The sequence below is a fragment of the Dipodomys spectabilis genome, unplaced genomic scaffold (genome assembly GCF_019054845.1).
Source record: "Dipodomys spectabilis isolate Male_0828 unplaced genomic scaffold, ASM1905484v1 ptg000199l, whole genome shotgun sequence".
In the NCBI taxonomy this organism is placed as follows: domain Eukaryota; kingdom Metazoa; phylum Chordata; class Mammalia; order Rodentia; family Heteromyidae; genus Dipodomys; species Dipodomys spectabilis.
Genome location: NW_024870876.1, coordinates 391,809 through 415,532, shown reverse-complemented (window position 1 = coordinate 415,532; position 23,724 = coordinate 391,809). Strand labels below are relative to the sequence as shown.

The 23,724-nt window shown below is 36.3% G+C and overlaps 1 protein-coding gene across 2 annotated transcripts in view; it reads right to left on the bottom strand.

The window, feature by feature from the left end:
* Nucleotides 1-1,382: 1,382 nt before the first annotated feature.
* Plag1 (PLAG1 zinc finger) overlaps nt 1,383-23,724 on the bottom strand; it is a 32,552-nt gene continuing 10,210 nt past the window's right edge. The window contains exons 2-4 of one of the 2 annotated variants that reach the window (XM_042696131.1): nt 15,418-15,518; nt 7,380-7,478; nt 1,383-2,940 (exon numbers count right to left, since the gene is read on the bottom strand). In XM_042696131.1, the coding sequence (XP_042552065.1) occupies nt 1,683-2,940; nt 7,380-7,402 (1,281 nt within the window). In that variant the 5' untranslated portion in view covers nt 7,403-7,478; nt 15,418-15,518 and the 3' untranslated portion in view covers nt 1,383-1,682. Of the gene's footprint in view, nt 2,941-3,472; nt 3,735-7,379; nt 7,479-15,417; nt 15,519-23,724 lie in introns of those variants that run through there. The other variant, XM_042696129.1, reaches the window with a different exon arrangement.

Below are 23,724 nucleotides of genomic sequence, written 5' to 3'. Positions count from 1 at the left end.
TAATGAGTGCTCAGAAATATTTTTTCTTTTTTTTTTCTTAGGAGGATATACTCTTCTATAAATCTCTCTGTTTTGTTCCTACCCCAATAGATGGAGTCCAAAAATAAGGTGTTAACAAGTGCTTAATAGGTAAATTTCCTAGGTTGATGTTCAAATGATCCTTGAAAAAATGTAACTGGATCTCTCAACAGATGATGTTGGTTATCTAATGTGCGGAAAGCCTATCACTATTTTCTTTAGTGAATACAATATTGATTGCTGTTTTCATATTAAGATAATATGTGCTTTATTTTACTTTGTCTACAAAATTCAACTGATTTCCAACATATCTCCCATTTCCTAGAGATGTGTAAAGGTGGGGTTTTACTGTATATTTTTTTAGTTCTGTAAAACTCTGCAGTAATTCCTTAAATAGTTTTCTAATGCATTTAAGTTTTAAATTCTCCATTTGAAAATAACCAGGGAAAGCTAGATTCAAACTGAATAAGAATACATCATAGGAGCAAGACTGCTGTTTTTGTCTTCTGCTTCTGGCTCTTAAGAGAAAAATATATCGAATTCAGCAAGAAGTGATGGAAGTGATATGGTTTTACTTTACTCCTAAAGGCTCCATTTTCAACCCTGGCAACACCAGACATGATCCCTAGACAAATTCCCAGCTTTCATGAATGCTTTACATCTACCTTCCTGCTTAAACATCTGTGTCACTCCCAGAGGCTGAGAGGAATATATCCCAGTCCACTCTGGGATTAATGTATCTACTGCCCACAGTTCCACAATGGCTCTAGATTCTGGAGTAACTGTGGACCAATGAGCAAATAAAATTGCTGGTGTGCCTGAGCCACCCTCTGGCTGGGAAAGGTGGAAAAGATTAGAGAGCTGTCTATATACTGATGCTGAAGATTCCAATGTTATAAACTAGTATTATCAAAAGGAAAGATAGTAAAAGGTTAAAAAGGCTTAAACACAGCAAAATCCCTTGTGTACTAATTAAGGGCCAACTATCAATATAGAATGCTATATTACCTTACTAAGAGCTGCTTTTTGCTACAAATACTGGCGCTTTGTGTTTAAGTTTTGTTTCTCTTATTATGTTCATAATATTGTAGCAAATACTTTAGTCAGACAATAGCAAGTCTTCAAAATAGCTATTGATCTGAGTTATAAAATATCTAGGAAACATCTGTTACCTCCCAAACTGTATTTAAAAACATTTGATTATGAATCAATTTAGTGGCTAGTAAAAAATTTAAAACTGAGTTATTCACACGGATTTTAAGAAATTTACATTCTACTGTAGATTTTTAAAAAATGAGCCAAATGTCAAAAGGTAAAGCCATTGTTATTGGGAAAAAGTAAAAATTTTAAGGTCTAAAATAATTTGAATATGGGATTTGTAAAACTTTATTAATAATAATGGCTTTTCTATATGGAAAAAAAGCTTTTAGACTCTGGCAACTGGCAGTGAATCAGGATAAAATACCCAGGTAAACATAACTGTACATGAATGGTTCTAAAACTCATTGAAGAAGCTAGTTTCTATTTTATACTGGCTTAATGAAACCTGGTATTATACAATAGCAGAAAATTTCATATTGTCTTAAAGGAGGCACTACAAGTAAAATGGTCACCTAAGGCAGGACTATACATACATTTCTGTACTAAGTCCACGTCCCAGAATCCTACTGAAAAGCCTGATGGAAACGTGGCAGGGTGGTACTTGTGCTTAGGCTACTGGTAAAGGCAGCTGAAAGTGAGTGCAAAGACCCAAGACCTATAGCGTTTGCAGGATCCTGAAGATCCTGTGATTGTGAGGGGATCTGGGAAACAGAAGAATGTGCTTCATCCTGGGAATAGCTCATTCCAAGGCTGCCCACTGATATGGGGTTATAGGGTGGACCATTTAATGGTATGAAATTAAACAACTGAGAAAAATCCAATGCTGGTGTGTTGAGGGGGTCACTGATAGAGATAGAACTTTTCGACAGGGAAAGGTCTCCTGCACCATCATCTAGGGACCCACTCTGTGGGTCCAACCCTAGCTTAGATGATGATGCTTGAGAATCCTGGGATGAAGAGGGCATGCCTCCTTGTAATTCCATCAGGTAACTCTCAATTTCCCCCTTTAATGGCTGATCTTTTTCAGGAATAGAAATTGCATATGAGGTAGAACTGAATGGATATTTGAAAGAAAGGTGGTGAGAAGGGTGAACAGTATCCATATCTATTGGGCATGTCATTCCCAAAGGTAAAGTTGTGATCATTTGGTGGGCAGATCCCGAGCTCTGCATGGACTGAAATGGAGTGTTATAGAGGTTTAGCTGCAAAGTGTTTGTGAATGGCTTTGATAACAGTTCACTGGAGGGTAAGGACATGACTGGAAGGAGCTCATCTTTTATAGGCACAGACACATTACAGGTAAATGGATCCAGGAAATCTACTGGTTCGGTTTTGACCTTCAGAAGCTCTTGATTGTGACTCTTCTTCATATGTCGAGTCAGGTGATCCTTTCTTCCAAATCTCTGTGCACAGTACTGACAGAGGAAGTCCTTTCTTCCTGTGTGCACTACCATGTGTCTCCGGACATCCTTCCGGGTGTAGAACCTGCGATCACAATGCTCGCACTGGTGCTTTTTTTCTTTCACCCCCCCGGATGACTTGCCTGCATGAGATTTAAGGTGCTCCAGAAGCACTCCTGTGCTTTCGAAAGTCTGCAAACATACCTTGCAGGTAAGGTCACCGCTGGTTGCGGCATGCAAGGCCAAGTGCCGTTTAAACCCAAGCTTGGTATTATAGTTCTTGCCACATTCTTCACACTTGAATGTCTCTTTGTTGGGGTCATGGGTATGAAGGTGATTCTTTAAATGATCTTTCCGGTGAAACATTTTCTCACAATAATTACACTTGTGGCTTTTCTCAGGAGAGTGGGTAGCCATGTGCCTTTAAACACAGATATATTCTGTTAGTGATTATCACCACAAAATTGGTATGTATTCAGTTTTCAAATGGGCAACTAAACTATCACGCTAATATAGAACTCCCTTAGTAATAGAAATTGCTTAACTTAGTATGAACCATGAGAACAGTTAATATCATCTAAATACTGCAAAACTTGAGCCATTTAAGTTGCCACATTAGTTTTCTGCTGGTTCTTAGCTAGCATTACAGAAACAAATGAACAACACTGAACATACTCACGTAAATGTCCATACCCTTTTCTTGTCGCAATTTCTTTCTACAAATGGAAATTCTACTCTCATTAAGCATTTTATTTAAAAAAAAAACAAATCAAAGACATTAATACATAAAGGCATGTGACTTAGAATACTAAGAACTAACTAAAGTCTAATCTACTTAACATTAACTCTGCAAATCAGCTGAGAAATGTGTATACAGATACATACGCTTACAATGGCTTCAAATGGCCAACAAAAGAGAAAATATAATCTGAAAGACAAATAGAGTGTAATACCTTTGTAATTTGTACTTAGAAACAAAGGCCTTGGTGCAGTCCTGTTGTGTGCACTTGTAGGGCCTCTCTCCTGTGTGAGAGTAGGAGTGAACCTTTAATTTCTCAACACTGTTAAAGGCCTTGTCACACAGTTGGCAAGGAAAGTTTTTTCTTGGTTTGGTTTCACCACGCTTACGTTTCCCTGAAGGGACTTTCTGGGTATCTCTTACTTCTGACAAATCACCAGGAATGACAGTGGCCATCGCAGCCTAAACCAGGCCTTCTTGTTGGACACTGGGAACTGCCCAACTCCACTAAATGATATAGGTTTAGGTGGCTTCTCAAGTTTCATGTGGTCGTAAAAGAAAGCAAAAAGGGACTGGAAAAAAAAATAAGAAACAACTAGTTTGTAACTAAACTCCATTTTAAAAAAAAATTATTTGCTATGTGATGCTTTTGAATTAAAAAAGAAACCATAAAATGGATTCAGCTGGTCCAATGTAATATCTGTAGGTTTCTTTATATTAGTCAAAACACATATAAATGCATTGCTCAGAATGAACAGTTTATACATACCCTGAAATTCCACCTGACAATGCTGTACTTTGGTATAGCAGTAGCAGTTTCAGAAATTCTCAGGAAGCATCAAAATATGATTCTAAAAGTGGCATTATTAAGCTTTCATTTTTCACAAAGAGAACATAAATCTGACTAAAATATAAAAATGTTTCAGAAAGTATTTTGTCTAAAAACCATAGTAATCCATGCATATAACTAGCCATATTGCATATTATATGAAAAACACTATAGCACTGAAAACTGAATCATTAAGTCCATAAAAGTACTTAAGACAAGACACTACAGGCCTGAAAGAGCTGAATGTACCACCTAAAGTACAAATTTAGTCTTTGTAGCACTGTATTCACAGTGCCAAAGATCTCTGAATCCAGAGTAGATTGATTTGTCTACGTAACAAATATACATTATTATTATTACTACTATTATTTGTTGGTCCTGGGACTTGAACTCAGGGACTGGGCACTGTCCCTGAGCTTCTTTTGCTCAAGGCCAACACTCTACCACTAGAGCCACAGCGCCACTTCCAGCTTCTTTTGTTTATGTGGTACTGAGGAATCGAACCCAGGGCTTCATGCATGCTAGCAAGCACTCTACCACTGAGCCACATTCCCAGCCCCAACAAATATACATTCTTGAAATTGTAAAAGCTTTTGATGGCATATTCAATGAAGGGCATGGTTAATATTTGATGAAGGGCATGGTTACTTATCTTGGAGGAAGAATATGCCTAACTTTTCTCAACTTTTTTTTTTGGTCAGTTGTGGAGCTTGAACTCGGGGCCTGGGACCTGTCCCTCAGCTCTTCAGTTCAAGGCTAGCACCTACCACTTGAGCCACAGCCACTTCTGGTTTTCTGGTGGTTAATTGGAGATAAGATTGTCATGCACTTTTCCTGCCCAGGCTGGCTTTAAATCACAATCCTCAGATCTCAGTCACTCAAGTAGCTAGGATTACAGGTGTAAAGCCACTGGTACCCATTTTTAATACCATAGAAAATGATTACATTCACTGGGTACTCTACAGTTGGTAGATAAGCCAATGCAAATAAGAGCTGGGGAGGAGGAGAGGGGAATTAGCCTTTGAGTGCAAGACACCTTTTTTTTTTTTTTTTTTTTGGTCAGTCATGGGGCTTGAACTCTGGGCCTGGGTGTTCTCCCTCAGCTCTTCAGCTCAAGTCTAGGGCCCTACCACCTAAGCCACAGTGCCACTTCCATAAGACACCTTTTGGGACTTCTCACTGTAAACAATATCTATGCAATCAGATGGGTAAAAAAATTATGTGAGAGTTTCAATTCATTATTTGTGCTGTTAAAAAGAATGAAATGTTTACCTTGTACCATGCAATGAGAAGGTCTTTTTTCATTTAAATAAAAAAGTTAAAACCTACATAAAGGAGAGAGAAGTAAATACTATCAACTCTACTTCTCAGACTACAGAAAGCAACTCTCCAAAGATTCAATTGTTCCTCAAGGTAGTTTAGTGAGGTACTATCAAGAGACAACAGAAATGACAACATCTACAACCTCTTTTAAAAAGATCTGATCTTTTAACTGAAAACTTGAATATGGACAAATGACTTGTTATTAATTACCTGAAGTTTCATCCTATCATATACTTAAAAAAGGAAAGCCAACTCCCTTATCTCACTTGCGTTCTGGTATTAGACTGACACTTGCCTTTACAAGCTAGGTCTAGACCCAATGTTGGAAATGAACTACACAACTTGGGGAGGGAAGCTGATAGGGGAAAAAGTGGGAAAGAATGAGGGAGGACGTGACACAGTTCAAAAAGAAATGTACTTGTTACCTGGCTAACTGAACCCTCTGTACATCACCTTTACAATAATTTTTTTTGGTCAGTCCTGGGGCTTGAACTCTGGGCTTGGGCGCTGTCCTTGCACTCTTCAGCTCAAGGCGAGCGCTCTACTGCTTGAGCCACAGTGCCACTTCCGGTTTTCCTAGTGGTTTACTGGAGATAAGAGTCTAATGTACTTTCCTGCCCAGGCTGGCTTTGAACTGCGATCCTCAGATCTCAGCCTCCTGAGTAGCTAGGATTACAGGCGTGAGCTACCGGCGCTCGGCTACAATAAAATTTTAAAGATTAAATAAATAAAAATAAAAGCTAGGTATATTACCCTCACTTTTACAGATTCCCGTTTTACTTTTGTAGGAGCTCTAAATAGCCACATTTTTCATGAAATTTAAGTGTATGTTACAGTAAGTCCTCATATTTTAATGTAGAGGCTGTCTCTAAACAGACAAAATGATCTGCTAATTGACTACAGTAGTAAAGCACAAGGGTTAAGTTAATCAAGTATTCTTTTTTCTTTATTAGGCATGTATTGTCCTCCTTGCAGCTTAAAAGTGACAACAGATACTGCCTATGCTAATAATAAAATCTAAAAAACCAAATGATTCTTTCTTTCTACTATCCCCCAAGAAAGATCAAACCTGTATTTAATTTCCCTTGCCTTATTTTGTAATCTAAACAACACAGAGCTGTTGCTACGGTCTAGCAATCCTTACCACAATTCTTAAGTATATTCTTGGCAGGTATTGCAGGTAACAAAAGTGTGGCTCTCAGAAGCCCCAGTTGAACAAATGTGTGCAATATGGGTGGGAGCACTTTGGCTTTAGATTTTCTGAATCTCAGACCTGTCCTCTTCCTATTATCTCATTCAGAAGAAAGCTTCTTTGCTTCTCTCACAAATCAGATCTGAACAGCTATTTTGCTGTAATTAGTAATAACTATATTCTGCATTCTGTCATGGCAGGAAAAAATAACTTCCATTATTTTATTTTCTAACAAGATGTTTTCACTTACCTATGTAGATTATATGCAAATTAATCATGTTCTAGTTGAAGAATGAAAGTATCTAAATCCTTGTATACAACTAAAATCTGATACAAATTCTAACTGTTGTAATTGTTACAAAATCTAATAACTTTTTATTTAAGAAAAATAACTTTAGTATTTGAGAAAAAAAAAGTATTAAACTTGCACCATGAAGCAATATACAAACATTTGACTGTGCTAAATTGGTGATACTCAATATGGAATAACAAATGAATTATCTTTGTATGTACATACTGAGCAATGAAGAATTGCACTGATTTCAAATATTACACTTTTCTAAGACCAGCTGAAAGTTTTTCATGGCTGATAATATCTTTTTAATCATCATTACATTACACAACTCAAATCAGTTAGCATAGGTGCATTTAAAACTATAGGATTAATATAAGGTTGTGAATGCAATATCTAATAAAAGACCATATTCACAATATGTATCAACCAAATACTTCAAAAGTGCATGCACAGAATTACGGTGATTTTTGTTCAGTACATACCTGATTACAGATGGTAAAAGCATCAGACTTTGATCTTAGCCAGTCCCATTTACTCTTCGTGGAAGAGAGTAGAATCCAATCCTTCCCATTTTGGCTGACCTATGGGGGGAAAAAAAGAATGGACTATACTCTAAATGGAAGGAACATGTAAATGATAGAAAATAAAGCATGGAGGAATTGCAGTTTCATGACACATGCTTACATTCCATACTCCACCGGAGTCATGCATTACTTTTCACCAACTGCACATGTTTATTAGTCCTAAGCAGTTTTACATGAATAAATAAATGCAGAAATTAAAAGCAAAATAGCATTACCTAGATCAATGGCAATTTGTGATGCTGAATGACTCCTCTTTTCTCAAGTTCAACGTAATTAAAAAATACTTAATTGGCATGATATTAGGGTTTGTAAACAGAACTGATCAAAGTGATATTAAATTTTAATATTATGGGAGAGATGAACTCAGTTTTCTGTAAGAGAGTACATTTGGAACTATACCAAAGTCCCATCATCTATGTCCTATAACAGTGCTTTCACCCATATTGCACACATTTGTGCAACTGGGGCTTCTCAGAGCCACACTTTTGTTATCTGCAGTACCTGCCAATTTATACTTAAGAACTGTGGTAAGGATTGCTGGAATGTAGCAGCAGCCCTGTGTTGTTTAGATCACAAAACAAGGCAAGGGAAATTAAATACAGGTTTGATCTTTCTTGAGGGATCGTAGAAAGAAAGAATCATTTTGATTTTTAAGATCACAATTTTAAAGTATTTTAAAAATGCTTACTATCAGTATCTTTAGTAGACTAAAAGTACACATACAAAAGTGTGTTAATAATTCAAACAAGTCAATGGTCGAAAGACAGATCTAAAATTATTATAGAAGGGTACAGAGATGAGTAGATTCTAAGTATTTTGAGAGTATTGGGGCTTGCTCAGGCCTTTTCACTGCGCTGCTACTTAAGCCATAGTTCCAGCCCAGTTCTGAGAATTTTAAAGGTAACTTACAAAAACTTGAAAGGGGTAAGTAAAATAGCTAAAGTACAAAAATGATATGTCAATCACAGATTAAGTAAGAATAACTTTGAAATTCAAAATACCAACATATGTTTACTTGAAACAAAATATTCAAATACTTTCAGATTTTGTAATATATAAAATATTTAGTAGACATTCAAGCACCATTACAAAAATACCAAAAATATATGTGAAATCAGCATTATTCTTATAGTTTAAAAGATAAGAAAAATTAAAATTTAGACCAATGGAAGTTAAGAAGGTAAAGCAAAAGCTCCATTCTTTTGTAAAGCATAGGACATGCATAACATGGAAGAACTGAATTCTGCACATCAAAATTGCAAAATAATAAAATTAACTTTTAAAATACTTACTTGCTTATGGTACATACTGAGTATGGTGGGATAGTTAGGAATATGAAAGACCATTTTCTGTATTGTTATTTTAATAGAAATAATATATCTTAGAAGTACAGTGCATTTTTGTCTCTACTCTCTTCCCTGAACTCAATAAATCTGGAAGGTGGAAACATTTATCATCACTGTCAAAACTTGATGGCATATACATGATAAGAAAGGGAATTATGCCAAACTCAATCTCCTATTTCATTTTTATTCAATTGTATTCTATGAAAAGGCTATGTCAGCAAACCAATGTGAAAGTGGATAAATGTTGTCAGACTCAAAGAATCAGAAGAGGGATAAATGCTAATTTTCTTTATTAGAGTTGTCAAATAAAAGCTCCAAAAGGAAATAAATTTAAGATCCAAAAAAACAGCTTACTATTAAAAACTGTGAAAATAAACTAGAATATCTGAGTGGATAAATATTTTAGAAACAAATATAAAAGCAACCAGTAAATAACAAATTTATATATATTTTCTTACCTACCTAATATCAACTTATTAGATCTTAAATATATTCATGAAATATTCCTCATTGCTAACTATTCAATAGCAACTTATAATAAAAATGCTTTAATATCCTAAGTATTTCAGTAGTCATGTATTATATATCTTGTTTTAAGATAACTCCAATAGTCAACAAGTTAATGCTGCTATATATCTTATTATAATCTAAAATAATAAAGTTGTTATTTTAATTTATCTTCAAATATGCCACCCAACTTATGCTTAATTTCCCTACATTCAACCTATTTTGAATTCTTACTAGATGCCAAATTAATAATTTCAAAGAATTATTTCCTAAAACAAAGGAAACCAGAAACTGATTAGAGTTAATCATTATTTAGATAAAATAAACATATAAAACATATGTAGAGCTTGTATATATATAATCTTAAATTGTCTGTATAATATGTGTGTGTGTGTGTGTGTGTGTGTGTGTGTGTTGGTACTTGAACTCTGGACCTGGGTGCTGTCCCTCAGCTCTTCAGCTCAAGGCTAGCGCTCTACCACTTGAGCCATAGTGCCATTTCCAGTTTTCTGAATGGTTTATTGGAGATAAGAGTCTCACAGACTTTCCTGCCTGGGTTGGCTTTGAACCATGATCCTCAGATCTCAGCCTCCTGAGTAGCCACCAGCGCCTGACATGGACCTTGCATTCTCGCTTGCTTTTTCACTTGAAACTGGTGTTCTACCACTTAAGCCACACCTCCACTTCCAGCTTTTGCTAGTGAATTGGAATTAAGAGTCTCACAGTTATCTGCCTGGGCTGGCAGGAGTCTTGAGTAGCTAGAATTATAGGCATGAGCCATCGAGGCCCAGCTTTCTATGATTTCTTATAGGTTCAATAAAAACTTCAAAAAAGTTACTTGAATTATTGTTCTAAAAGTCGATAATAAAATTTATACTCATTATTTTCTACTTTTTTGGAAAACTTGTTAAAAGTTTTGTTTCTCAAGTGATGAGATTTCTTCTTTGCCTTGGTATAAAGAACTATGAAGGATGGTAGAAAATACATTTTAAATTGCTCTAAAATGAGCCAAACATCATGATATAAGCTGGTAATCCTAGCACTCTGGAAGCTGAGATAGAGAGATCGAAGGTTTAAGGCCAGCAGGGGAATTTTATAAACAAGACAAAGGAAAGAGATGGAGAAAAAAGATGACGGGGAGGAGAGAAGGAGGAGGAGAAAGAAGAAAGGAAGGTGTTTTCTAAGATGAAATAGTGTCTTCAGAATGTGCTTCCAGTTTCTGTTCTGATAACAGAATAGGCTTTCTCCCTTATTCCAGTGTGACTTTAAATACACAAAACAGTAATTAGAGGGAATATTCTAAGTTCATGCACACAGGCTTATTTTCCTGTGTTTTACATTATTTTTCTACCTGAGTCACTATTTTATGTTGAAAAAATTTTAATACAGCTGGGCAACAGTGGTTTATGGCTGTAATCCTAGCTACTCAGAGGACTAAGATCTGAGGATTGTGGTTCAAAGCCAGCCTAGGCAAGAAGATCCATGAGACTCTTACCTCCAATTAACCACCAGAAAACCAGAAGTGGCTCTGTGGCTCAAGTGGTAGAGCACTAGCCTTGAGCTAAAGAGATCAGGGACAGTGCCCAGGCCCAGAGTTCAAGCCCCATGATCGACCAGAAAAATAAGTTAATATAATTTTATTGTTATCATTATTAAGATGTTGTACAGAGGGGTTGCCATTTCCTAAGTCAGATAATAAGTACATTTCTTTTTTGGACAATGTCACTTTCCCCCAGTTTCCCCCTCCTATCTCTGCCCACAAATTGCATAGCTCATTTCCCACATAGTGTATACTGAATACCATGATTGCATTTGTTCACTCTTCTTCCCTCTCTTGTAGTGCCCTTTGTCCCCCCTAAAAACAAAACAAAGAGCCCAAAGCAAAAACAAACAACACCAATACCACTACCTCAATTAAAAGAAAACAACTAACAACCACCCGTGCTTCCATTTCCTGGAATTTGTTGCAATAAATAGTATTTTGTATGTTCAGAGTAGTTATGCCTTTGGATTCCTCCCCTATGAATATCGTCCTTTAGTCTGCTGAGTCTCTATTTTAGAATAACAAGCAAAAATAAATCATATCAGAAGGTCTACTAAAACTAATTTTTATGAGATGCCAGGCAAAGAACATGACCATATTGAAATCTCTTCTATATTTTAACTTCCATAGCTCTGATGGTTACTTTGCTAATAGCTGTGAATTTGTGCAATACTTACCTGTATTAGTAACTCCTTTATATTTAAAAGTCAAAACAGATTTTGCTAAGGGCAAATGCTATCAATCATCAAAGCTTTATTCTCCCTTATACTAATCATAAAACACCATTAGAAAACATTTCAGAAAAAAAGGTCAACATTTGTCCAGAATATTTTCCAAAGAGAAATACAGAGTAAATAGGTAGATTACAAAAGTAAACTTACCAGTTGTCAACATTTTAATCTATATGAAATACTAAAACAATTTTGAGTAACAGCAACTGCAATAATAAAAATCTGTTTAAAGTATTTATTTACTTCAAAAATAAGCATTCTTGGATCTTATTTTTAAGGAATTAAGTAGCAAGAGTATATAACATTAATGATGCCTCATTTCTAATAAAAATTTCCAAAGTGAAAACATGTATGGTACCGACGTGGGTATTTGGCATGAAGCAGGAAACGTCTGGAAAGGGCTGCTTATCCCTACTGAGAAGGGCAAGGAGCCAGCGTGCTCACCAAGAAGCAGGAAGCAGAGATGTGTAACTAACTCACCTGATTTAAAGTAGGTCCTGAGAGAACTCAGTTAATAACTGGAATATGGAAAACCACAACACTTATTTTCCTTCACTAGATGTAATAGTTACAGATATCAATACAGAGATACCTTTAAAAAATACTGTATTTGATATTTTCAATTTATTTTAAGCAGTTCACTAACATGTACTTCTAAGATGATCTTGAAATTTGCTACAAAATTAACATGGTTTTTTAAGAAATGGCTTATGTTCAATAATATAAAGACATGAAGGGAAAGCTAATGTATTTATTTTAAAGAATAATTTGGAAAATACTGACAAATTTCAAAGCAGTGATTCCAGAGTTTAAAAAAATCCCATTATCAGTTCTGTTATTCATCTGTCTGGTTATGAGGTTCCTTTTCAAGGCCATGAGTTCTTTAGAGGGCTCAGTTAGATAAATAGACACCTGATGAAGACAGAAGAGTCACACATGTGATCTTCCAATTCAGAAGAATTTTCCTCTTATTTATTTCATGGAGCAAAAATGCCAGGTCAAGTTAAGGAGTTTTTTCTTCTTTATAAGGCTCTCTCTTAGTGACCTGTAACTTAGAAGCTAATATTTCCTTTTAAGTTTAGTGTGTGGAGGATATGGGTGGGTTTCTCTATGATTGTAAGTTTTTATGAATATAAAAACTGAAAACCACAGATGAAAACATTGGAATATTTTCATTTTCTTCATAGAGGGTAATGAGTATTTGGAAATAGGAGAGGAATTGTACAAAACAGAAGCAATGATGCTCGAGAGTGGCGAAGGCAGCACTGTGCAAAGAACTTACAATAACAATAATATAAAGTAAGATTGTCTTTGCTTCAAAACATATATGAAACATCTCCAAAACACTCTGACTTAGCTATTACTATGAAATAGGTCACTTTCAGGTCATATTTCCCAAACTGTTGTAAGCTCTTTGTCTTATTACCAGTAACCATTTAAGGTTCTGGGGTTACAACAAAGATATCTGATATCAACTATAAAAATGTCAACAGTGAAGGACCTTAAAGATTTGGAAGGAATTCCATCATTCTTGAGTAACTTCTTAATGCTATTAAAATCACAGATTCCTCTGTATAGCGTAAGCTAATTAATTTTTAAATCAGATACACAATAATACAGATTTTATGTTTAAACTCTCAAGTACCCATACTTTATCTGTAAATTCAAATAAAAAGATAGGAGTTAGATCTAAGAGAAGTGCTAAAGAAAGGAAGTTCTACTTTTACAAAAGCTCAAGCAGAGAATCAGTTTTAAGCCATCTCAAAGTACTGTGTACTTCAAATATGGGCTCGTGTTATATATAAGAAGGTACATGTGTAATGCATGTGCTAGTGCTAAAACATACAAACTCAGTCATACTAACAATGCAATGAAAACTGAATATGCTCTTGGATTAGTCACTGCACAGGTCATGAAACCTGTCCTCTCTATTATGCCTATGTGGCTGTCCAGAATAAAATCACAATGAAAACCATTTCAATCCATTCCTAAATACTTGGAAGGTCAGAAACTGTCAATTCAAAAGTAGGCACTCTTCTGTCTCCAGAGACTCCCTGTGTCCAAGAGGTCTCCAAAGGATCTTTTGAGCGTGAAGAAACCTGTTGGGTACCTAGTAGACCTGTATTTCTGGAACATTTCTGCCTTTCAATGTTCTGTTCCAATAATTCTTTAAGCACACGTAACTTATTTTGATAATGACTGGTATAAAAATAAACAGCAAAGTTCTATGGGAAGGGAAAATGAAGTAAAATTCTAATATATATTTTTTTTGAGGTCCTGAGATTTGCACTCAAGTCCCAGTCCTTGATTGGTCTACCACTTCAAGACTTTCAAGTGGCTTGCTACTTGAACCAGATCTCAAGCCCTTTTTTTGCAGTTATTTTGAAGAAGTCCAGCAAACTTTTATGTCTGGACTAGCCTGAAGCAGCATTCATCTAGATCTCAGTCCCTTGAGTAGCTAGGCTCATAGGTGTAAGCAACCAGTACCTGGTAAAATTCTATTTCTTTTCTCTTTCTCTCCTTTTTTTTTTTTTTTGGTCGGCTGTGGGGCCTGAACTCTGAGCCTGGGCGCTGTCCCTCAGCTCTTCAGATCAAGGCAAATGCTCTACCACTTGAGCTACAGCGCCACTTCTGGCTTTTTTTGCTTACGTGGTGCTGAGGAATCAAACCCAGGGCCTCACGCATGCAAGGCAAGCACTCTACCACTGAGCCACCTTCCCAGCCAAAATTCTATTTCTTTAAAGGGGATATCCTTTATGTGAAATTAAAATGTGAGATGACACTGAAAATAACAAAGAATATTTTTTTAACATTCATAGATATAGGAGGACCAAAAAGGAGAAAATGTGCATAAATGGATTTGGCTTAAATTAATGTTTCCGTTTTTTCTAGCTATTAAAAAGTAGCTTCCTTAAAAACATTTTAAACTCTATAATGAAGTAGAAAATCTCTAATTCAAAACACTGACATCTTCTATTAAATTTCTTTCTAGCATACAAATGGATACAAATTTACACTAACGATTTTTATCTCCATAGAATAGTGTACTTATTAGAAAACTTTAGCCAGATTAATTTATGCACCTTTAAGTGTTAGTTAAAAGATCTGTTCATGAATACTGGCTTTTATCCCAAGTCCTCCTTTTCCCTGTCTGCTGTAAATGGAGAGTTTAGAAATTTGAGTCCATGCCCTGGGTCCAGAAACAGCCACAATTGTTTCTTCCAGTCTCTCTGGCCTAGGGCTTGTAGTCCTGGCCTCTAAACCCCAACCCTGTGTTTGAAATCCTGTTGACAACTTACCTGGTACAAATAGGTATGTGCCTGGACTTCCAAGTATTGCTAAAGCTGTTCTGTGTCATTGAGCTACATCTGCATACAAGTAAGGAAATTTAGATGCATGCATATGTACATCCTTTCCTCAATAACACAAGCAAATGTTCTTGTTGAAATGTGTTCCTTATTGTACTACCTGCCCCATCCCAAGAATCTAATGTTCCAGTTAATAAGATTGTTCCCAGCACAGTTGACAACCAGGATATTCTACAATTCTATAAGATTCAGGAAAAACAGAACTTAAGAGTCTATCTAGGGAAGAGGACCAAATAAGCTTTTACATTAGCTATGTAGTTTGTCAGTGAGGATTGACATCCTTGTTTTCTATTAGGTTGTACCTATTAGTAAGTCCTGTTGATTACAATGACACTAAGTGGTAGCTTGTCCAAGCTTTTAATGTTATCTCTTACATTAGTTAGGAACTAGAATAACTGATCACTTTGAGACTCACGTCTTACAAGGTCAAAAGCCACCTACCTGAGGCTCTAACTCTAGCCAAGGCAATCTTATTAATTAGACCATCACAGAATGAAGCATTCTGGGTGCCAAATATAGCCAAGGCAGCACCAAGAGGCAACCTAGAAAGAAAAGAAGACAATTAGAAATTGTAAAAGTTAGGCTTAATCTGGTTAATAGCATATGAACCAAAAATTGTTTAGTGCTATTCTTTGTGTATATCATTTATTATTTACACTTTATCTTTATTGATTTATACTTTATCTTTATTATTCTGTTATAAACAAATGTGAAGCAAGGTATTTATGGTTTACATTAAAAAAAGTAAACACACCGGGGCTGGGAAGGTGGCTCAGTGGTAGAATGCCTGCCTTGCAGGTATGAGGCCCTGGGTTTGATTCCTCAGCCCCACATAAGCAGAAAAAGCCAGAAGTGGTGCTGTGGCTCAAGGGGTAGAGCACTAGGGACAGCATTCAGGCTCTATCACTGGCAAAAAAAAAAAAAAAAGCACACCAATCTCTAATTCATATTCTTCTCCCCTGAATCACAGTCATCTAATTATTGATATTTTCATTGAGTAAAATATGACTCCAAGTTTACTGCCATTTCTAAAACTGGCCAGTTTCTTCTTATATTCTAAACAGTTTTCAGTGAAGTCTGAGGAAAATTCTACTTCTTCTGAGTGCTTCTTTGGTTTCTCTATTTAAAGAGAATTCTTAAAGAGAAGGCAGAAGAAACTGAGTACAATTCATGTGCTCTTGTCTTTATGATAGGACTAAGATTACTTTCACATGAATTTCCAGTGTCTTTTTATTCATGCAACTTGTGAAGACTGACCTCTATGGGCATGGTTAAGACAGAATAAGAATGCTAGGAGCTCTATGCAGAAAATCATCTGCTTTATGTCCCTAAGCCAGAAGGCCAATGTTTAGTCATACAGTTACCATTCTATCAAGATAACTATCTGACATGGATATAATAAATATTATTGATGTTTACTATATACAGAATTAATTTGAATACCAAGGGTACTGACAAACATGATTTCCACTTTCTGGGAGTTGCTTCAGAATGCACAAAAGTGATCATGTTAAGAAATATATCTGTTAAGTAAAAATAAAAACTTCCATTAGGAGGTACTAGTAATGATTAGTGTGAAATCAACAATTAGAAACAAATACACACACATACACATGTAAACACATGCTGGTAAAAAGAAGTACCACAGAAGCTCAAGAAAAAGTACTATGGACTTTTTTGTCTTTAAGCATGTATGGTTAAGAAAGGAAAAAGGAAAAGAAAAAAGAAGAAAGGATAAAATAAAGTGGCTATCGAGGTTGAAAGCCAGAATTCAGTGGTTAGTATTATAAGCTCTGTGATAAGCCTCTGTTACAGTGTAGTATAATGAAGTTTAAACACTTCATAAGAACTCAAATGAGAAAATAACTCTGAGAACAAGAAATACTTGGGAAGGTAAGTGGAGAGAAGGGACAATGGGGAGAGATTATTTCTTTTAAGGGGACACAGAAGATACATGCTTCCAATAGTCCAAAGCTAAGGTGAAAACAAAGAAGTTTTCTAGAAAAAATTCCATTTATATGCTTTGCAAATTAACGAAGAGGAATTAGGATTAATTAATTAGGAGGAAGGACAACAAAGATAGTAACGTAGCCTGCCCTTAAAGATTCAAACCAAATTACTGGTTAACTCACCTGAATGCCAATAACTGTCACTATGAGACACAAAACGAGGTCACTCCAAGATAAGGAAAAGGTGGGAAATACAACAACAACAGACTCCAAAGCTACTAAGAGCTAGAGAACAGACCTACAGTTCTTACCTAGTAGTCTTCATGTAGGCATGAAGACACTAAAATTCCCTAAGAAAGAGAACTGGTTGGGACAGTGAGGGAATGGGAGAAAGAGACGATCGAGGAGTGAGGGAATGGAGAACATGTGAAAGAGAAAAGCTAGTAGCCAGATGATGGGGAAATAATTTTCAGCAGGAGGTTACTCTCTTTCAGAATTTTGTACCTGATGAAAAGAGAATAATTAAAGGTAGAGCGATAGCTAAAGAAAAACTCAGGATCCCAGGTAAAGAGGAGGAGACAATGTGCCTGTGCTGAGGTGGTCGCGGAGCAGAGCGCAGCTGCCAGAGGAAGCAGGCGGAGATGGACATGGAGAGGAGAGCGAGATGCTGGTCTTCAATAAGAAAAGAGGCTTCGCTACTGATGCACAAGGGAGATTATCTATCTACCTAGATATTTATTTGCCATAAAATAGAAAAGGAAGATGACCAAACACATTCTATGAAGCCAGTATCACTGTTATATACAAGTTGGACAAGGACACAATGAAAACCAAAAATTATGTTTATTTCCTTGATGAACATAGATACAAAAATTTCAATAATACTTGCAAATGTAACACAACATTAAAATGATCATCAGAAAGATTTTTTTAATTTTAGATATTTAAGGATCCTCAACACATGCAAATCAATACTTATTATAGCACATAAACAGCATAACAAAATCTGCGATCTCAATGTATTCAGAAAAAGCCTTTGACAAAATTCAAGGTTCCTTCATGATAAAAGCTTTGAAGAAACTAGTAACAGAAAGAATGGACCTTAGTATAATAAAGTTTATGAAACCCTTTCCTTTAAAGTAGGATGGAGACAGTGTCTGCTCACTCCACTGTCATTCAAATTAGGGCTTAAACTCCCAGATGATCAATAAGGCAAGAGAAAAAAATTAAAGCGATACAAACTAAAGGGACAAGTCAATTTATCCTTATTTGAATATGTTATGATCCTCTACATAAAAGATTCTACCAAAAACCTCTTAGATCTGATAAAGACTTTTGGCAAAGTAGAGTAGTGGCAAACATAAAAAAAAAAAATCAACATCCAAAACCATAAATACCAACAATTCACAGGCTGAGAAACAAATCAGTAAAACAACCTCATTTACAATATTCCCCAAAAAACAAACAATAAACAAAAGTAGGAAGAAATGTCACTAAGGAGGTGGGAAAACCTCTATAATGAAAATTATAAAATACTGAAGAAAGAAGGCATTAAAAGATGGAAAGACCTCCTGTGTTTATGAATTAGTACAAAAAATATTGTAAAAAGGGCTACACTACTGAAAGCAATCTACAAATTCAATGCAATCTCCACCAAAATTAAAATGCATTTTTCATAGAAACTGAAAAAACATCTAAAAAATTCATATGGAAGCACAAAGACCCAAATAATCTAAGTGATCCAGAACCAAAAAAACAATTTTGGATGTAGCATAATTCTTGACTTCAAGTTATATTATAGAACCATAATAACAAAAATAGCACAAAGACCAATGGCATAGGCAAAAACAACTCTAAATAAGCCTATTCAGCTACAACCATCTGGCTCCTTTTTTTTTTTGCCTGTCCTGGGGCTTGAACTCAGGGTCTGGGCACTGTCCCTGAGCTTCTTTTGCTCAAGGTTAGCACTCTACCACTTGATCCACACACAGCACCATTTCCAGCTTTTTCTGTTTGTGTGGTACCGAGAATCAAACCCAGGGCTTCAGGCACGCTAGGTAAGCACTCTACCACTAAGCCACATTCCCAGCCCTACCATCTGACTCTTACTAAAGGCACAAAAAACATTATTAGTGAAAAGACAGTCCTTTCAAAAATGGTGCTAGAAAAACTGGATATCTACATGTCAAAGACAAAACTAGATCTGTATTTCTCATCCAGTACAACAATTAATTTAAAATGAATCAAAACCTTAATGTAAGGCCTGAAACTTGTTAACCACTAGAGGGAAAATACTAGAAGAAATAGGAATAGGAAATGATTTTCTGAATAGCACTCTCATTGTTCAAGAAATAAAAGCAAGAACTGACAAATGGGATTGCGTCAAATTAAAAAGCTTCTGTACATCAAAGAAACTATTACTAGAATGAAGAGCTGGTACACAGAAAGGCAGAAAAACCTTTGTCAGCTTTTCATTAAAGGATTAACATCCTGAATATATGTTCAACATTCTTAGCCATAAAGGAAACAATACTGGGATGCCATCTTAACCCAGTGAGAATGACAACCATCAAGAAAGCAAACACACAAATGAGGGAGATAAATGGGCTTATATACGGTTGATGGGAATGTCAATTAGTGCAACCACTATGGAAATCAATATGGAGGTTCTAATAACAATAACAAAAAAGAATTACCATATGCTCCTGCTCTAACACTCTTAAGTATATATAATATACAACAGAAATAGTTGCATGCACGTATTTGTTACAGCACTAATTCATAATAGCTAAGCTATGGAATCATCCCAGGTGCCTGACAATTGATGAATGGAGGATGTAATAGATATACACGGTAAGGACTATTCAATCATGAAGAATGAGACAGATACCAGTGGCTCACCTGTAGTCCTAACTACTCAGGAGTCTGAGATCTTAGGATCACAGTCCAAAGGCAGTCTAGGCAAGCAAGAAAGTCTAAGACCCTTATTTCCAATAAAATACCAAAAAAAAAAAAAATGTGGAAGTGGAGCTGTGGCTCAATTGGTAGAGTGCTAGCCTTGAACAAAAGAAGCTCAAGGACAGTATCTAGGACTTGAGTTCAAGCTCCAGGACCAGTACAAAAAAAAAGAAAAAGAAAAAAGAAAAGAAAGAATGAAATAGTATTGTTGGAAGAAAATTGATCAAACTCAAGATCATCAGGTTGAGATAATCCAAGATGAGAAAGATTTGTTCAGGAATATAGACAATAATAATAAAATGACAAAGAAAGACTGGGGGCTAGCATGAGGTTAGGAGGGAAAAGGAGGGTAAATTAGGTCAAAATAAACACACACATACACATACATTTCACTTGCAGGAAAACAACATAATAAAACCCACAAAATACTGAGGGGAAGGAGGCTTAGCAACAGTAGAATCAGATGGGGAAAATTTGCATGTATGTAAACATTATGTGCATGTATGTAAACATTATAATAAACTTTCTCTGTACAACTAGTTTGTCTAATAAAAATTTTAAGAAAAACCTCTAAAATTCCTTATAAGGAGAATGATTCAAAATGACTAAAATCCCTCCTCATTTTAGGGAGGGGAACAGCTTAAATGTGAGTTGCCTTCACCCCTTACTAGGAAGGAAACCTATCTAGGCAGTTTGAGAGCCACATTCTCAGCTGTTAAACTTGGAGGAAGTCAATGCAATTCACCTGTTGCTTAAGACATATCATACTACATGACTTAAAGGCTCCAGGAATACTTTCTACTGGAACTGAGACTTGCAGATAATAAATAGTTCTGGGGTAAGTTCCATTTATCAAATACCAAAGAAAGTTCCTACTGAAGAATTTGAATTCAATCTGTCAAAGCCCTTTGACTTGTGATTTTACTTTATATTTTTAAAATTTTTCTTCACAGCTGTGCGAAAGTGTGCCCATATAACCTTTAATTAACTTTTTATACCATATTTAATACATTACATGAGCTATTCAACACTTCCATAAAATTAGTTTGTGTTAGGTGATTCTACCCAATGTAGACTAATGTAAGTAGGAATTCTGAGCATACTTAAGGACTTGAATTCATGCATTTGAATGCAAAGGATGGAGCTCTACCATCTGAGCTATTCTTTTTTTTTTTTTCTGGTCAGTCGTGGGGCTTGAACTCTGGGCTTGGACACTGTCCTTGCACTCTTCAGCTCAAGGTGAGCACTCTACCGCTTGAGGTACAGCGTCACTTCCAGTTTTCTAGTGGTTTATTGGAGATAAGAGTCTCACAGACTTTCCTGCCCCGGCTGGCTTTGAACCACAATCCTAGGATCTCAGCCTCCTGAGTAGCTAGGATTACAGGCGTGAGTCACTGGTGCCTGGCTCCACCTGAGCTATTTTTCCAGCCCCTGTACTTCTCTTATTTTACACTCATGCTTAAACTGTTTTTAATCCATGTGCAATTCTAACTAATTTATATTAGGTCCACCTTGTCAAAATATTACTTTAAACACCAATGCAGCAAATGTCAAACTTATCTAAGAGCACCAATAACAATTTCTAACTTATTTTCTTTTGCTTTAAGTAATTTTGCTGGCATTGATAATAAAGAAATGAATGATAAAATTGAAGATATACATTTCCAATTTATTTGTCTGTGCAATATTAGACAGAATCTTTGGCCTTTTTGAACCCTAATATGTTTAACTAAAGAGAACACAACCAATTCTTGGCTATGTAACTAGGAAATAGGGGAGCAGGCCATAGAAAAACATGATTAAAACAGAACTAGTCACTACTTATTAAGTTGATAATTTAAAAACTCTATGGACTATCCATATTGGATATGAAAAAAAAATGACTTCAGAAGTAAGAAGAAACAGCAAAGGAGCTCTTGTTTCTGGCAACAAAGTTTTCAGTCCCAGTGATGGCCAGAACCAGCTGTGCTATGTTACAGCAGGGATCTTGGCTTTCATTGCCCATTTCTGCATACCCAATACCCAGAACCTGAATGTGCATCAAAGGTACTCAGTTTCTGTTGAATAGAAGGAAGATCAGAAGAAGAAAAGAAGGTCAGGGAGCTTTCTATCTTGTTGAGCTGCTGGATCTGTGGAAGAAAATGGTGGCCCAATCTATTTGATTACGTTTTTGAGTGATCAGAAATTGACAGAACACTTGAAATTTGAAAATTATCTTGAATTCTCACTGAGTATATAGCAATAAAAGAGATACGTTCTTTTTTTTTTTTATTTGGCCCACTCTCACTAGATACCAGGAGGCTGCAGTCACTGTGCCACCTTGTGGTCATGTCTAGAAAGTTCGCTTTCTTCAATAGACGTATCTGCACAAAGACACGGTAAATGAGCTTTAAGAACCAATTTAAAGACAACAAATCTCTGCCCTAGATATATCACTAAATAGCAAAGTATCTTGGAGAATACAACTTCTACCATCAAGAAGCCTGTAGTCTATTAGGACAGGTATCCCAAAACAATGTTTATTATTGAAAACCTAAACTAGAAGGTAAAAAAATGCCAGAAATTAAGTACAGGCTAGGTATAATGAAAACTCACAAAAAGAAAAGGTTCTTCCAAGCTTCAGAGAAGAGGAGGAAGAGCCAAATGAACCGAGTAGAGGGAGGTGAGGCATTCAGTCATGCAAGTGAGGATGGAGAGTTGGATAGTGGGTGGCAAACACAACAGCAGAGCAGGGCAGAGATGGGGGTGTACCGACCAAGGGAGGAATTAGGACTCCCTTGGTTGAAGCTGATGGTGTCTTAAAAAAGGAGTGGTGAGTGTGGCTGTGGAAAACCAGGCTGGGAGAAAAGACATTGTTAGAGGTCCACTTCTTTTTCAAGTTTTAGCAGAAGGGATAGTTTGCTCAGCTATAAAATGAGGTAATCAATATCCACTGATTTGTTTAGAGTAGAAAATGGTACTGAGTATAAAGCACATACTACAGAGAGTAACATTTAGTAAGAAGTTTACCAGTGTTAAGCAATACTCAGTAAGGTGACAATCTTGAAGGAATGAAGGCTTGAAAAGAGTGAGAGACGGGATGTTGTCGACAAGTGGTAGAGCACTGACTTAGCATGCATGAGGCTCCAGGTTGGATCCTCAGCACACACACACACACACACACACACACACACACACACACAAATAATAAAGAGCAAGGTTAGCGGAAGAAAATGTGGTCTGAGGCTAAGACATGCGACATCACAGAAGTGAGGAGAAGGAGCCGAGAGTGGGGGAAAAAAAGAGGAGCCCCACTGCTCAGAGTAGACAGAGCAGGGAGATTGGTAGAAAGGAGACCTTGAGAAGTTTTTCTGCCTTGGGAGCAGAATAAAGGAAATATGTGAAGGAGAAGACAGCAATCTGGATAAACTGTGCCTGCTTGGTTTAGGTACAGACAGGCTTTTGGTAATATTGGAAAGCACTGCCTAAGGTGAACTAGCACAGAGTCTGGAGGAAGGAGTGTCACGGGACAGTCTGGAAGAACTAAGTACTCCTGTCTCTTAGAATGATGTCCATCAAAGGAGAAGGTATAGAAAGAAGGGAGAGAGCTGTCACTATTTTTCTTTGAAAGATGGCAGATATACAACATGTGTAATTGCTGCTAGGATAGATCAAGTGGAGAAGGAAATGCAGGTTAATGGATTAGAGAAGATGAGGCACATAGTACAAGAATGGAAAGGGGGAAGACCAGGATGGTGCAGATGCTGAACTCAAGAATATTAACTGTCACAGATGGTAATAATTTGCTTCAGAGAGGAGATGACACATGACAATGACATAGTAAGCATGAAAGGTGTTGACC